Source organism: Schistocerca gregaria, chromosome 11, assembly GCF_023897955.1.
Source record: "Schistocerca gregaria isolate iqSchGreg1 chromosome 11, iqSchGreg1.2, whole genome shotgun sequence".
In the NCBI taxonomy this organism is placed as follows: Eukaryota; Metazoa; Arthropoda; class Insecta; order Orthoptera; family Acrididae; genus Schistocerca; species Schistocerca gregaria.
In genome coordinates this window covers 150,051,602-150,066,757 of record NC_064930.1, presented here as the reverse complement: position 1 = coordinate 150,066,757, position 15,156 = coordinate 150,051,602, and the positions used below count along the sequence as shown (strand labels likewise).

General features: G+C 45.3%; 1 protein-coding gene across 7 annotated transcripts in view; it reads left to right on the top strand.

Moving 5' to 3' along the window:
- Positions 1-15,156, top strand: part of LOC126295484 (uncharacterized protein C1orf50 homolog) — a 51,590-nt gene that overhangs the window by 11,282 nt on the left and 25,152 nt on the right. For 5 of the 7 annotated variants that reach the window (XM_049988035.1, XM_049988040.1, XM_049988037.1 and 2 more), the window contains one exon: positions 14,011-14,067. The exons of the other annotated variants lie outside the window; for them this stretch is intronic. In XM_049988035.1, the coding sequence (XP_049843992.1) occupies positions 14,011-14,067 (57 nt within the window). The remainder of the gene's footprint in view (positions 1-14,010; positions 14,068-15,156) is intronic. 7 annotated transcript variants of the gene reach the window in all.

The following is a 15,156-nucleotide window of genomic DNA, read 5'->3' as shown; positions in this document are numbered from 1 at the left end:
CATGTGGCTCTCCCTTTGATTGTGTACACCTTCCGGGTTACAGGACTGGAGTAGGTGGTGGTGGGAGGGTGCATAGGACAGGTTTTACACCGGGGGCGGTTGCAAGGGTAGGAGCCAGAGGGTAGGGGAGGTGGTTTGGGGATTTCATAGGGATGAACCAAGAGGTTACGAAGGTTAGGTGGACGGCGGAAAGACACTCTTGGTGGAGTGGGGAGGATTTCATGAAGGATGGATCTCATTTCGGGGCAGGATTTTAGGAAGTCGTATCCCTGCTGGAGAGCCACATTCAAGGTCTGATCCAGTCCTGGGAAGTATTCTGTTACAAGTGGGGCACTTTTGGGGTTCTTCTGTGAGAGGTTCTGGGTTTGAGGGGATGAGGAAGTGGCTCTGGTTATCTGCTTCTGTACCAGGTTGGGAGGGTAGTTGCGGGATGCGAAAGCTGTTTTCAGGTTGTTGGTGTAATGGTCGAGGGATTCAGGACTGGAGCAGATTCGTTTGCCACGAAGGCCTAGGCTGTAGGGAAGGGACCGTTTGATATGGAATGGGTGGCAGCTGTCATAATGGAGGTACTGTTGCTTGTTGGTGGGTTTGATGTGGACAGATGTGTGCAGCTGGCCATTGGACAGATGGAGGTCAACATCTAGGAAAGTGGCATGGGATTTGGAGTAGGACCAGGTGAATCTGATGGAACCAAAGGAGTTGAGGTTGGAGAGGAAATTCTGGAGTTCTTCTTCACTGTGAGTCCAGATCATGAAGATGTCGTCAATAAATCTGTACCAAACTTTGGGTTGGCAGGCTTGGGTAACCAAGAAGGCTTCCTCTAAGCGACCCATAAATAGGTTGGCATACGAGGGGGCCATCCTGGTACCCATGGCTGTTCCCTTTGATTGTTGGTATGTCTGGCCTTCAAAAGTGAAGAAGTTGTGGGTCAGGATGAAGCTGGCTAAGGTGACGAGGAAAGAGGTTTTAGGTAGGGTGGCAGGTGATCGGCGTGAAAGGAAGTGCTCCATTGCAGCGAGGCCCTGGACGTGCGGGATATTTGTGTATAGGGAAGTGGCATCAATGGTTACCAGGATGGTTTCTGGGGGTAACAGACTGGGTACGGATTCCAGGCGTTCGAGAAAGTGGTTGGTGTCTTTGATGAAGGATGGGAGACTGCGTGTAATGGGTTGAAGGTGTTGATCTACGTAGGCAGAGATGCGTTCTGTGGGGGCTTGGTAACCAGCTACAATGGGGCGGCCAGGATGTTTGGGTTTGTGAATTTACCAACTGACCTGCCTGCACTGTGATGCTTTCTATGTGGGAATGACCAGCAACAAACTGTCCATTCGCATGAATGGACACAGGCAGACAGTGTTTGTTGGTAATGAGGATCACCCTGTGGCTAAACATGCCTTGATGCACGGCCAGCACATCTTGGCACAGTGTTACACCGTCCGAGTTATCTGGATACTTCCCACCAACACCAACCTATCCGAACTCCGGAGATGGGAACTCGCCCTTCAGTATATCCTCTCTTCTCGATATCCGCCAGGCCTCAACCTCCGCTAATTTCAAGTTGCCGCCGCTCATACCTCACCTGTCTTTCAACAACTTCTTTGCCTCTGTACTTCCGCCTCGACTGACATCTCTGCCCTTAACTCTTTGCCTTTAAATATGTCTGCTTGTGTCTGTGTATGTGCGGATGGATATGTGTGTGTGTGTGTGCGCGAGTGTATACCTGTCCTTTTTTTCCCCTAAGGGAAGTCTTTCCGCTCCCGGGATTGGAATGACTCCTTACCCTCTCCCTTAAAACCCACACCCTTTCATTTTTCCCTCTCCTTCCTTCCTTCCTGACGAAGCAACTACCAGTTGCGAAAGCTTGTAATTCTGTGTGTGTGTTTGTGTGTTTTGTTCATGTGCCTGTCTGCCGGCGCTTTCCCGCTTGGTAAGTCTTGGAATCTTTATTTTTAATATATTTTTCCCATGTGGAAGTTTCTTTCTGTTTTATTTACATCGTCAAAAGTTATAGTAATATTGAAATTGCAGAAATAAGCATTCTAACAATGCCAAGCGATTAGTTATCTATATTTTGTTAATTAGGCTTGAGATTTAATTCGTACCATTTACACAGGATGAGAATATATTATTCTTTATAAAACATTTTCTATGTATTAATTTCCTGAATCTGATTTTGATTGTTTATGGTACAAAGGGTATAGTAACTACTATTGTTTGGTATTGCTGTTATTCTTCTGAAAGCCATTTCCCTATTATCGAAAAGTAATTGAATTTAATTATAGCTGGAGATATAAGAGTGCTGATCTAGTAATACATAATGCAAGGGTGGTAACCTTAAGCCTGGAATGTTACTATGTGTAAACTGGTTGAAAAATGCACTTCACACTGTGTTCCGACAGAACTGAGTTTTCTACCACCGTCAAAGAGTGAGGCCCTTTTGGGATCCGAAAGGATTATCTCCACATAAGGCGGATGTCTACTGTATACTGTGCAGTTGTGAGAAGTGGTACATCAGTCAGACATCTGGCACTGTATAAGAGTGTAAGTGTTGCACACATTTATGGCAACTGAGTGATCTGCTATTCAGCAACATTTCCTCAGTACCGGTCACCTGACAGAATGCAGAGCTCCTGTCACCCATTTCGTTACTGCGAGAAGGCTATCGAAGAAATTGTCGAGATTGAACTTGCGAGTGACCTCGTAAGTGGAGAGAAAGGTTTGTGCCTGTACTCTGCCTCTGTCCCGGGTCAAACGTAGCAGATCAGAGTTAGTTGTCAGTTCACGTTTCGATAGTGTGTCTCTGTGTGGTGGCGCCAGTTGCCTACAGTGTACATTGCCCCTCTGCAGTCGCCACCTTGTGGTTCCCAGTTTCGACAGCCCTGTCAGTCAGGGATTTGAGTTGCCACGCGAGGTGATAGAACAGATTTTAGGACAAAAAGGAATAAAGTTGAAGATTGTATAAATGTGTGCTACGATATTATTTAGGTTTCAGTATCTCCTGTACAGGATGGCAGGTTTGAGGAATTGTCTAAATCGGTCGTGGTGGTGAATAGACAGTTGAATATTTGAGGTCTCGGTAACTCCTTCCCACTGCGAGGAGTGGCAGAGTCGTTGCCAATCTTTAGTGTAATGTTGCAGATTCTCCTGTACCTGTATCTTGTTTGTCATTTGAGACTTAATAGTGGCAAAAAGGCACAGATATGTTTCTTCATTCGTCCTTAGGTAGTATAGCCAATCTCGAGGCTAATTCTTAAATTTAATGACAAGTAAATGACAGAATACATTTTTTGTTCTATCGACCACTCTTTATGTCACACTCTGTCCTCATTGCCTCACCCACTCTCGACCGGCAAATTGCGAGAGAAAATGCTGCCGAAATGGTCGCGTTGTCGGACCTCGACCTGTCTATTACGCAGACTAAGTGTGTCGACTGCAAAGGTTGGGAAAGGGCACACAGGTACTGCGGGGAATAAATTGGCAAATGTACCGACCAAGGAGGCGTGTCGAGACCCTCTGTCGCATGTGCCGTCCCTCGGTGCGCTATCGTCTCGCCGTCGAGGTACGGAGTAGTCAGTCGACAGGAAGACGAGTAGCTGCACGTGACAGACAGTAATCTCTGTAAGGTAATATGCATGACACGGATGTGGCTTACCTCCTTCCGGCCACGCTTGCCGGGTGAGCTCCTTCTCACCCCTCTCCGTGTGAGCCGCCGCCCCGTGACACTCGGACGCTCGTTCCGGCGAGAGGTGTACGGATCACTGTGTGCCACATTTATTTTAGATTCCATTTTATTTTCACACTGTAGGGCAACAGTATATTTGCTGACAGATCTGCCCTCTGTTTAGTGACATTCGAAAGAATGTCGTGAAAGTTTTCAGGTTTTACGATAAGCCCAACTTGTTTTGTTTGGGTGATGTTCTTAATGTTTTAACAGGGTGATTAGCTCACCTGTGTTTTGGTAAGTGGCCAGTCGGTCACATATTCCTATGCTGTTATTTTAGCTCCTTGGTCATTTTACTTGTACTGTAATCTCAGGTATACCATTTCTCACCCTTTCTCCGTTGTTTTAAGTCGTACGAGATTCAGTGATTGTGTAGATCGATGTGAGTGAGGGTCATTTAGTAGCTTTACTTCTTACTGAGTGATAACATCTTTAGCCATTTTATCCACATTCATTTTTTAAAAAGGATTTTAAAGGTAGTAATAACCTCTGGTATGTGGTGGTACTCCAGTACACTGTGAGCATGCTTTAGGAAAAGACAGCTCCGTACTAACATTTATACTGCCTCCAGCTAGTCCATCACCTGTGCTGACAACACAGAACGTGCTTATCATCTCTGTACATCGGGCAAGCCCGCCACAGCCACGTACGAGATCCCGCCCTCTCCCTTCCCACATTCAGATTGACCGGAATGTGCTTCTAGTCAGTTACGTACATCCTAATGCATCTTTTCGGATAGCTCTCCGTCTCGGGCTAGTGGTAAAGAAACGGCGTCCACGATCTGACATCCCTCCGCGGCTCTCTCCGTCGCCTCCCGTGTACCACCTCCGGTGTGCCGTGCCGACGACAGTGAAATAACCTCAGACAGATGTGCGACTGGACCTACGCCCTGTAGCTGTCGTGAAGAGGCCACTGCAGGCCAAAAGTACTGACTGGCCGAATGGAGAGACTCGGTCCTATCGTATGCGACTGAGAGACGCTCAGTTGTGCAGGTGTTAAATGGTCTCTGTCCCTCAAGTTTTACATTTCTCTCTAAATCTTCTGCAGTAACACCACACACTTGTCTCACTTTCCTCATCTATTTACCCTCGTACACTAAACCACCCAGAAGCTCTCGAGAGACCACAGGCACCTGCGTCAACATGCGATCCCCACCGTTTCTTTCCCTGACCTCGAAAAACCTCCTCTCGTGCCGTGCCCGATCCCCGGGTCCCGGTCCGTGGTAATTTGGATCTCCTGCCTTCTACGTGCCAGAGATGTATCCACCATATTGACTATAACCTGTCCCTTTTTGCAAATAAGTCTGTAGATTTTGTATTATATGTGTTTATTCCTAACTTCATTTCAGATGCTGCTGTCATCAAATGTGTTGTTAGATTAAAGGAAGATAAGAATGAGAGCAATTTGTTATATGTTATGAGGGTACAAAAGGTGGAAAACTGTGAAGTTCGGAAATTTTAAACGGTTCAGTTACCAAAACTTAGAACTTGTTTGGCAAATTAGTACTAGTATCAACAAATCACATGCCAAAGTGGGGAGTGAGCTGTCAACATCACAACAATAATTTTTTCAATGTTGATACCTGCCGAGAAGTGCGCGCACTTGTGTGTGTGTGTGTGTATGTAGTGTTTCCTTTACTCGAGGTTGTGCCGTGAAAATACAAAATAGAAAATCTGATTGGGTTTTGAATTTTGATGGAATAAGTTACAGATAAGGCGGACTTCGTATTACTGATTGAGATAGTGCTGTAATTTGAGCGTGCATGGCAGACCGGATCGGCAACACTACAAAAAGCGACTATACGGAAATAGCATCAGAAACTAATTGAAATTTACCTTATAATTCTGTCAGAAATGCAGTACTAATTACAATATAGCCTTCATGGCTGTCCTCCTAATTCTCTTGTAGGACGACCCGTTTTTCACTTTTCTCCGTCTGTTGAAAACTTCAAGTTGTCACTGTCGTGATCAATTCACAAATTTGGCAATAACCACCTTGAATCACTATTGAAACAACCTCGCTTTGTACTATAATTTTAATTTTCACCCTAAAGCACATTCAACACAGCGCAGAAAATACACGTATTTCGTATCAAGACGAGAGATAGAGAGAGAGAGAGATAGAGAGAGAGAGAGAGAGATAGAGAGATAGAGAGAGAGATAGAGATAGAGAGAGAGATAGAGATAGAGAGAGAGAGAGAGAGAGAGAGAGAGAGAGAGAGTAATCAATCAGCTGTTAAAAACAAAACCTATGCAAAAGTAAAAAAAAAAGAACAAAATTATTTATAAAAATCAGTCGCTGGCGCAGTGCTCTTCCGCATGCATGATCGTAAATTAAATCTTTGTATTGGTGGAGGCGCGATAGTCTACATCTATCTACATCTACATCCATACTCCGCAAGCCACCTGACGGTGTGTGGCGGAGGGTACCCTGAGTACCTCTATCGGTTCTCCCTTCTATTCCAGTCTCGTATTGTACATGGAAAGGAGGATTGTCGGTATGCTTCTGTGTGGGCTCTAATCTCTCTGATTTTATCCTCGTGGTCTCTTCGCGAGATATACGTAGGAGGGAGCAATATACTACTTGACTCTTCGGTGAAGGTATGTTCTCGAAACTTTAACAAAAGCCCGTACCGAGCTACTGAGCGTCTCTCCTGCAGAGTCTTCCACTGGAGTTTATCTATCATCTCCGTAACGCTTTCGCAATTACTAAATGATCCTGTAACGAAGCGCGCTGCTCTCTGTTGGATCTTCTCTATCTCTTCTATCAACCCTACCTGGTGCGGATCCCACACTGCTGAGCAGTATTCAAGCATTGGGTGAACAAGCGTACTGTAACCGACTTCCTTTGTTGTCGGATTGCATTTCCTTAGGATTCTTCCAATGAATCTCAGTCTGGCATCTGCTTTACCGACGATCAACTTTATATGGTCATTCCATTTTAAATCACTCCTAATGAGTACTCCCAGATAATTTATGGAATTAACTGCTTCCAGTTGCTGACCTGCTATTTTGTAGCTAAATGATAAGGGACCTATCTTCCTATGTATTCGCATCACATTACACTTCGCTACATTGAGATTCAATTGCCATTCCGTGCACCATGTGTCAATTCGCTGCAGATCCTCCTGCATTTCAGTACAATTTTCCATTGTTGCAACCTCTCGATACACCACAGCATCATCTGCAAAAAGCCTCAGTGAACTTCCGATGTCATCCACCAGGTCATTTATGTATATTGTGAATAGCAACGGTCCTATGACACTCCCCTGCGGCACACCTGAAATCACTCTTACTTCGGAAGACTTCTCTCCATTGAGAATGACATGCTGTGTTCTGTTATCTAGGAACGCCTCAATCCAATCACACAATTGATCTGATAGTCCGTATGCTCTTACTTTGTTCATTAAACGACTGTGGGGAACTGTGTCAAACGCCTTGCGGAAGTCAAGAAACATGGCGTCTACCTGTGAACCCGTGTCTGTGGCCCTCTGAGTCTCGTGGACGAATAGCGCGAGCTGGGTTTCACACAATCGTCTTTTTCGAAACCCATGCTGATTCCTACAGAGTAGATTTCTAGTCTCCAGAAAAGACATTATACTCGAACATAATACGTGTTCCAAAATTCTACAACTGATCGGCGTTAGAGATATAGGTCTATAGTTCTGCACATCTGTTCGACGTCCATTCTTGAAAACGGGGATGACCTGTGCCCTTTTCCAATCCTTTGGAACGCTTCGCTCTTATAGAGACCTACAGTACACCGTTGCAAGAAGGGGGGCAAGTTCCTTTGCGTACTCTGTGTAAAATCGAACTGGTATTCCATCAGGACCAGCGGCCTTTCCTCTTTTGAGCGATTTTAATTGTTTCTCTATCCCTCTGTCGTCTACTTCGATATCTACCATTTTGTCAACTGTGCGACAATCTAGAGAAGGAAGCACAGTGCAGTCTTCCTCTGTGAAACAGCTTTGGAAGAAGACATTTAGTATTTCGGCCTTTAGTCTGTCATCCTCTGTTTCAGTACCATTTTGGTCACAGAGTGTCTGGACATTTTTTGATCCACCTACCGCTTTGACATAGGACCAAAATTTCTTAGGATTTTCTGCCAAGTCAGTACATAGAACTTTACTTTCGAATTCATTGAAAGCCTCTCGCATAGCCCTCCTCACACTGCATTTCACTTCGCGTAATTTTTGTATGTCTGCAAGGCTTTGGCTATGTTTATGTTTGCTGTGAAGTTCCCTTTGCTTCCGCAGCAGTATTCTAACTCGGTTGTTGTACCACGGTGGCTCTTTCCCATCTCTTACGATCTTGCTTGGCACATACTCATCTAACGCATATTGTACCATGGTTTTGAACTTTGTCCACTGATCCTCAACACTATCTGCACTTGAGACAAAACTTTTGTGTTGAGCCGTCAGGTACTCTGTAATCTGCTTTTTGTCACTTTTGCTAAACAGAAAAATCTTCCTACCTTTTTAATATTTCTATTTACAGCTGAAATCATCGATGCAGTAACCGCTTTATGATCGCTGATTCCCTGTTCTGCATTAACTGATTCAAATATTTCGGGTCTGTTTGTCACCAGAAGGTCTAATATGTTATCACTACGAGTCGGTTTTCTGTTTAACTGCTCAAGATAGTTTTCAGATAAAGCACTTAAAAATATTTCACTGGATTCTTTGTCCCTGCCACCCGTTATGAACGTTTGAGTCTCCCAGTCTATATCCGGCAAATTAAAATCTCCACCCAGAACTATAACATGGTGGGGAAATCTACTCGAAATATTTTCCAAATTATTCTTCAGGTGCTGAGCCACAACAGCTGCTGAGCCCGGGGGCCTGTAGAGACATCCAATTACCATGTCTGAGCCTGCTTTAACCGTGACCTTCACCCAAATCATTTCACAATTCGAATCTCCGTCAATTTCCTTCGATACTATTGCACTTCTTATCGCTATAAACGTGCCTCCCCCTTCACTGTCCAGCCTATCTCTGCGGTATACATTCCAATCCGAGTTTAGGATTTCATTACTGTAGTCAAAGTGCCATTACAGTATGTTATTTCCCCCTCTCCCCTCCCCCCCTTTCCTCCTGGTCGTATTTAAGTATATTCACAGGCAGAGCTTAAATTACAAATGTTCACTCAGATGATAATAATACAGTATTTATATGAAAAGTTACACATTTATAAAATTAGTTTCACAAATGGCATCAATAAGTTTGTGTGCTTACCTGAATTTGACAAATATTCATTAGCCTAAATCTGCTACACAGCCACATCTATACAAAAGCCACAGAACCTTTAGTATTAAATACATTTTACCTCAACATGCTGTCCCATTTATGCAAGTTGTATTTACTCTGATAATTGCGAGTGTCCGATACGTAAAACCTGCATCCTGTGAATGAAAACTTAGCCAAATAACTGTAAAACTGATTACGTAAAATAAAACAATTTTAGTACGGAATTGAAATATTTTGGAAGGCAGTTCCATTTTGTGGAAGAGCCAGTAACTTGTAACTAGTCTCCCAGCCACACCTGCCTCTTCCTTTTCCGACATTGACTTCACTATGTTATACCCCCTCTCTGCTGTGCATAACAGAAACCTGCGTCTCACCTTGTGCCACATCAGAGGAGGAACTGCGTACTAATAAACCGTACCGTGACAGTCAAAAATGCTGATCACCGTCACTTTCCCTGTAGACACAACAACTGTCACCTTTTTTTTGTCAGAGAACCGGGCAGATTTCCACACTGTGCTGGCTCATTTTTGTCTGTGCGGCCATCTCGATACTGACACGACACCATTTTTTGTGGCAGATGTTCGTCAATCCTACCTCCGTATTAATCCTGTAGCTATGAGGGACGGTTGACAGAGATGGACTTAGACTGATTTTTTTCACAAATGTTTGTTACTGCACTTCAGTGTTTATGTGACGTTTTTCAAAGTACTCCCCTATCACGCGTACACACTTTTGTTGTGTCTCTGCCAGTCCTCGATAACGTAGTGCGGGCCATCCCCCGACAGGTCCTCGAACTGCCTCACTTTTCTCGAGCACCACTTCAGAATTCTCAAATTAAATGCCCTGTAGATTTGCCTTTATTGATAGGAATAAAAAAAAATGCAGGGTCCCAGATCGGGGCCGTAAGGCAGACACGTAGGCCACAGGTAATGTCGAATAGGGACGGGGACTGCACGACTCGATTTCTGACACGAGGCTGCACCGCACGCCGTTACGACAGGGTCGCCACCCGCTGCCGGTACCCACAGACGACCGCGGCAGCAGTGTCAACAGAGGCTACGGTCGCGAGGGAACTTCGCTCGACACGGACGAGTCGGCCTCCTTTGGTGTCGTCATGCGAGGCACTGTGTCTCGACTGTACGCTCGCTGCAGCTTTCTGTACGCTTTGCTGGCTGTACTGTGTAAACAGAGGCAGAATGTAAATGCCTGTAGTGCTTCTCTCGCATCACCTCCACTGTGGTACGTGCCAATAGTGTCTACAAAATATCAATACGAGAGTGCTGCCACTCGTCGATATTCACACTAAAGATAGGAAACTGTCACTGAAGCTACAGAAAAAAATCAGTCTGTCTCTGCCGGTTAGCCTCCATAGAGGTCTCTGTGTGATCACCTTAGCAGCATTAAGACTGCTGTCGCTGTTAAGAGTACGTGTGTCGCTGCTTTGTTTGTAAACTGAAGAATGGCAATGTAACTGCTGCCAGCACCACAAGCAATACCACACACACACACACACACACACACACACACACACACACACACACACACACACAGTGATAGTTTCATTAATGAACGGCGATAGGTTATTAGAAAAATGCTGATGTCCTTTCACAGGACACAAGAAGCAAAGGGCAGCTGAGAAGCACACCACACCGACTGGGAGCTGTCAGAGAAGCTCCTCGGTTCTCGGGTGCACAAGGGGTGAAGTGTCTACGTGAAAATTTGAGAGAGATGATGTTCCAGGAACCTATTGATCATTATTTACTTAAAAAGCAATTTAACAGTGTACAGGAGCATACGTGTAAACAATGGGAATGTTTAGCTTCTTTTATCTATATACTGCAGACTTGTGTGTTACATAATTTATGGATATAATACTGCAACCCAACTATAATTAAATTGTTGTATGTATTGCGTGTCCTTTGTGTAGGTCTGTGCTGTAATTACTGGAGTTAGTTAACTTTGATATGTGAATATTAATCGAGAGATAAGATCGTATTATGATTTTTACCAATTGTTTTGAATTGTAATATGTGGGCTAAGTATTTTGAGAAGATAAGTGTGTGACGTTTTAAATGTTTACGTAATAAGATCACTTAAAAACTGTGATGTTCGTGTCATTGGTTTCGGCATTTGATTGCCATCTTCAGGTGTGGTTAATCCTCTAAGTAGCTACACCAATATATATAATAATTATAGTTAAGCTTTCTGAACATAATTAACTGCTGTAAAATATAGGACTACAATAAATGATTCATTTGTCCTCAAAGCTCTATATTTTGGAAAGTATAACACGTACAAATACAATTGACATGTCAATAGAGGCGTAAACTCAGTCAGCATTTTATGCTCTACAGGTGTTATGTGAGTGCCCCTCGGGACACGTGACACCCGCCCGAGTGGCGGCAGAGTTTGTTCAGACCTTACATGGGAAGTGTCAAAACCTTTAGTGTGACATTGAAGCAGGTGACGGTGGGTCCACAACTGACTGTATTGGCGTAGGGAACCACTGGTCGTAAATGTACATTTATTGTGTTGCAGGCCCATACGGCGCACACTGTGGAGTGGCAGAGCAGCTCATAGAATTGTTCAAAGTGACGACCACCAGTCTCGACGCACGCACGACAGCGACGTGTCGAGTCCTGTCGCACTCTCTCGCGGGTCCCCGGTGTCTGTACTGGAAGACGGGCAGCTCGGACAGTAGCGAGCAGGTCTCTGTCTGTTTCTGAGGGATTTCGGTACACCGACGTCTGTACGTAATGCCGAAGGAAAATGTCCGGAAGTTCGAAATCCGGCGATCGCACTGACCTCGAGACGGGACCATTACGTCCGATACGGTGGTGGGGGTACCTGTCGTTCTGGGGCTCGCAGATGTCGACATCGAAGTCGACCGGTGCACCGTCGTCTCGAAACTGCTACCTTTTTCGGACGAGGAGGGGTACGGCTGCTGAGAACTGTGGCTAATGTTTACCGGTCAAATGGGAAAGTGGCAAATGAGGTCCTTCTAAGTGAGCTCTGACAGTGCCGGCGCATAAGTTGACAGAGTAGTTACGGGTGTCCACCGACGTGAGTGGTGTGACGGATTGTCCTCACTCTAGGTGTGGGTGTCGAAAACACAGACGTGGGTGCATCCACGAACAATACGTACTGTACAGTGTGCGGCATTGAGGCTCCGCGGTGGACAATCTACTGGCAGAAGTGAATGCGGGGTTCAAAATCCGTCAGTCCCAAATTCTTTGCCTGTTCCACCACCACTCTCCAAACCGAGTGCTTCAGTGTGCTAGTTTCACGAGCCCCGCGTTCTACCGTACCGTACGTCAGGTGCGCGTCTGCCGACTCTCGCGAAGCGTAACGTTTGACGTCCGAACACGTATCGTGCACAGTACACGGTAACACGTCTCACTGTAGACACGTGACGACCTGCGTGTTGCGACAGACGACCGATGTCGGGGTAGTGGTGTGCACGCGGCGTAATTCAATCTGCAGTGTGACGCTCGAGGTCATCACGTGGCGCAAGTGCTACGAGCCGAGTCGTGTACGGTACGCCCGTTTTGTAGTCGGGGACACTGGCCGTTAATCACACGCACCCGTTCCGCCGTACGGTAGACACCTGGGACGAGAGTGCGTCAGAACTGCGCTCACCGTGCGATAGGGGCACCGTAACTGGTGGCCCCCGCTTCTGACAATTACTGTTGGCTACACTGTCGTTACGCGGTGTACACTACTTGTGCCTGTAACACGACTGTCGGTTCCCTATCTCAATATAACTGGTCGAAGACCCACTATCAATTTGACCCAAAAGGTTTGAGACACTCTGTGCGGCAGTATCCTGACGGCAGTAGTCACAGAAGTGTCGGTGCACTCTGAGCTGTTCCGGTGTTCCAGGAGACAAATAAACACGCTCCTCAATGTACCTCAGAGGGAAAAAGCCACGAGGCGTCAGGTAAAACGACCCGGGAGGCCGAGGGATCGGAGACACGTCGTCTCCACTGCCGTGCCGACTCTGGTAGTGCCCGAGTCTGTCGTCCGGGTAGCGACCGACACCGGTGCTCCGGCGAGTGGGTGCCCCGTTTTGCCGGAAGGTGAAACCCTCGACAGTTGGGTGGGGAAACGACCCCGGCTGCACAGTATCTCGAGGTGAGAGTCACCTGTCGCACACTTCTCTCGGAAGAAATGTCCCGCCCAAATTTGTCTGTTAAACTTGACACAAAACGTTAATGTCCGTCGAATATCGTTTGTGTGCTACAATTTTGTGAGGATTTTCAGTGCTTCAAACTCTCGCATTGTGGCTATAACCTTTGTCAAATGTCAGCACAGAGGCAAAATGTCTGTCGTCGAGTGCTTCCCGTATTGCGATTCGAAATTGGAGGCACAGATCAGTCTTCTGGTTTTAATTGTCGTGATAGGTGCAGGTACGGTTCGAATTGTAACTACTGTCGCAAAATCTCCCGTAGAGCATGCCACAGGATTTAAGTTCTCGGCTCGCCCGGATTGTCACTTCTTACGGACTGCGTGCGAAACATTTCCTCACCCTCTCCGCGATCGTTGCCACCGGCACACTCGGTCGACCGGTTCTTTTCTGTTTACGGAGACGAACGGTGCTCCCAAATTGGCGGTACGGTCGCACGGTGTACTGTCCGCGTGGTGTACCTTTTGCACAATTCCTCGTGAATGCACACGGCACTGTCGTAACAGATAAACGTCTCGACTATTCAGACACACGAAAACTCTATTCTCGCTCTGTCGCCGTTTTGTCGAGGTACTGCACTCGTAATACCACGTGTCAGGCAGAATGCAAACTTGGTGAGTTTATGGTTCTATTTGAACATCAGTCATATTTGTACATGTAACACTTCGTAAAATATGGAACTCTGAAAATGAATCAATCATTTATAGTAGTCCTGTATGTGTTTTATACTCTCTGGGGGGGGGGGGGGGGGGGAAGAGAGAGAGAGAGAGAGAGAGAGAGAGAGAGAGAGAGTTGCTGTTGTTGTTGTTGTTTTCCAGTATAACTTCTGATGACACTCTTTCCTTTTGATGTGTGCAGGCAGATGAGTTCGTGAAGTCGACGGCCGGGGCACAGCTGCGGCTGATAGCAGAGCAGGTATCGCTTTCTCTTCTCTTTGGTTGGCTTAATATTCTCTCCCTCTCCCTGTCACACACACAAAACGTATTCCTGTAAAGAAACAGTACCATTTTCCAAAACTTACTGTTACTGTGTGCGTAATGGACTAAGGCGAATACAGATTGTGGGAAAATAGGATGGTGTAAAATAATTCCTCTGTGTCATCAATTGTGCAGCTATTCTTTAAATCAAAATTTTGTGCTGGTGGTGTCGAATGGCTTTCACGAACTTTTGGGATGGTGTTATATAATAAACAGATGCACAGTACACGTGTGTATTATTGAACTTAATTCCGAAAGATTATAAATTTTTTTGTTCGTTTTTCTTGGAGCAGATGGATCTAAAAGGCAGAAACTTTCTCAGAAAGGCATATATTTTCGAGTAGTAAAGTTTTGTAACTATTCGGTCACAGACAACTCCCTCTCACAGCTTACAGTGAGTTGTTTGTACCTCTTGGACACTCTGGGAATTTGAATTTAAATCGCTCACTCTTTGCTTCTCTTGCTACCTAGAATGCGTTCTTCTATCTTGTACTTGCTTGTAGAACTTTGACGTCGGTGCTCAGACATGAAGTTCCTAAAGCAGCGAGAGAACTAAACTTACCTGCTACAATCTGAGCTATCAGTTTTCAATTTAATGGCAGTAAGAGAGTTTTGGAGGTGGTGATAAAAATTGTCGTACTGCTATAGGAAATAGAAAACCACCTGTAGCTTTTGCAAAGCAAAAAAATTTTTTCATAAATAGGTATACCTCCTTCCAAAATTTTTGTCTCTAACGTGATTTTCTCATAAATTCGGATTTATTAGTCTTTATTAATGCCAAGTTTGGTGGTGTGTAGTATTTTCAGCAGCAGGTATATAAACAGTTGTTTTATAAATTGTCACCTACTAGTCTCTCTTGCATATTATTTATTTACTCCTTAGAGACATTCCACTATTTTCGTTAAAGGCATTTTCACTGGACTTTTTTATTCATTTGTCTGTCCTGTGAGAATCTGTATTTCCTCTTATCTGGATCAGAGACTAGAGGGCGCACTCCACTTCTGAAAATTAGGTGCACACCTGCATT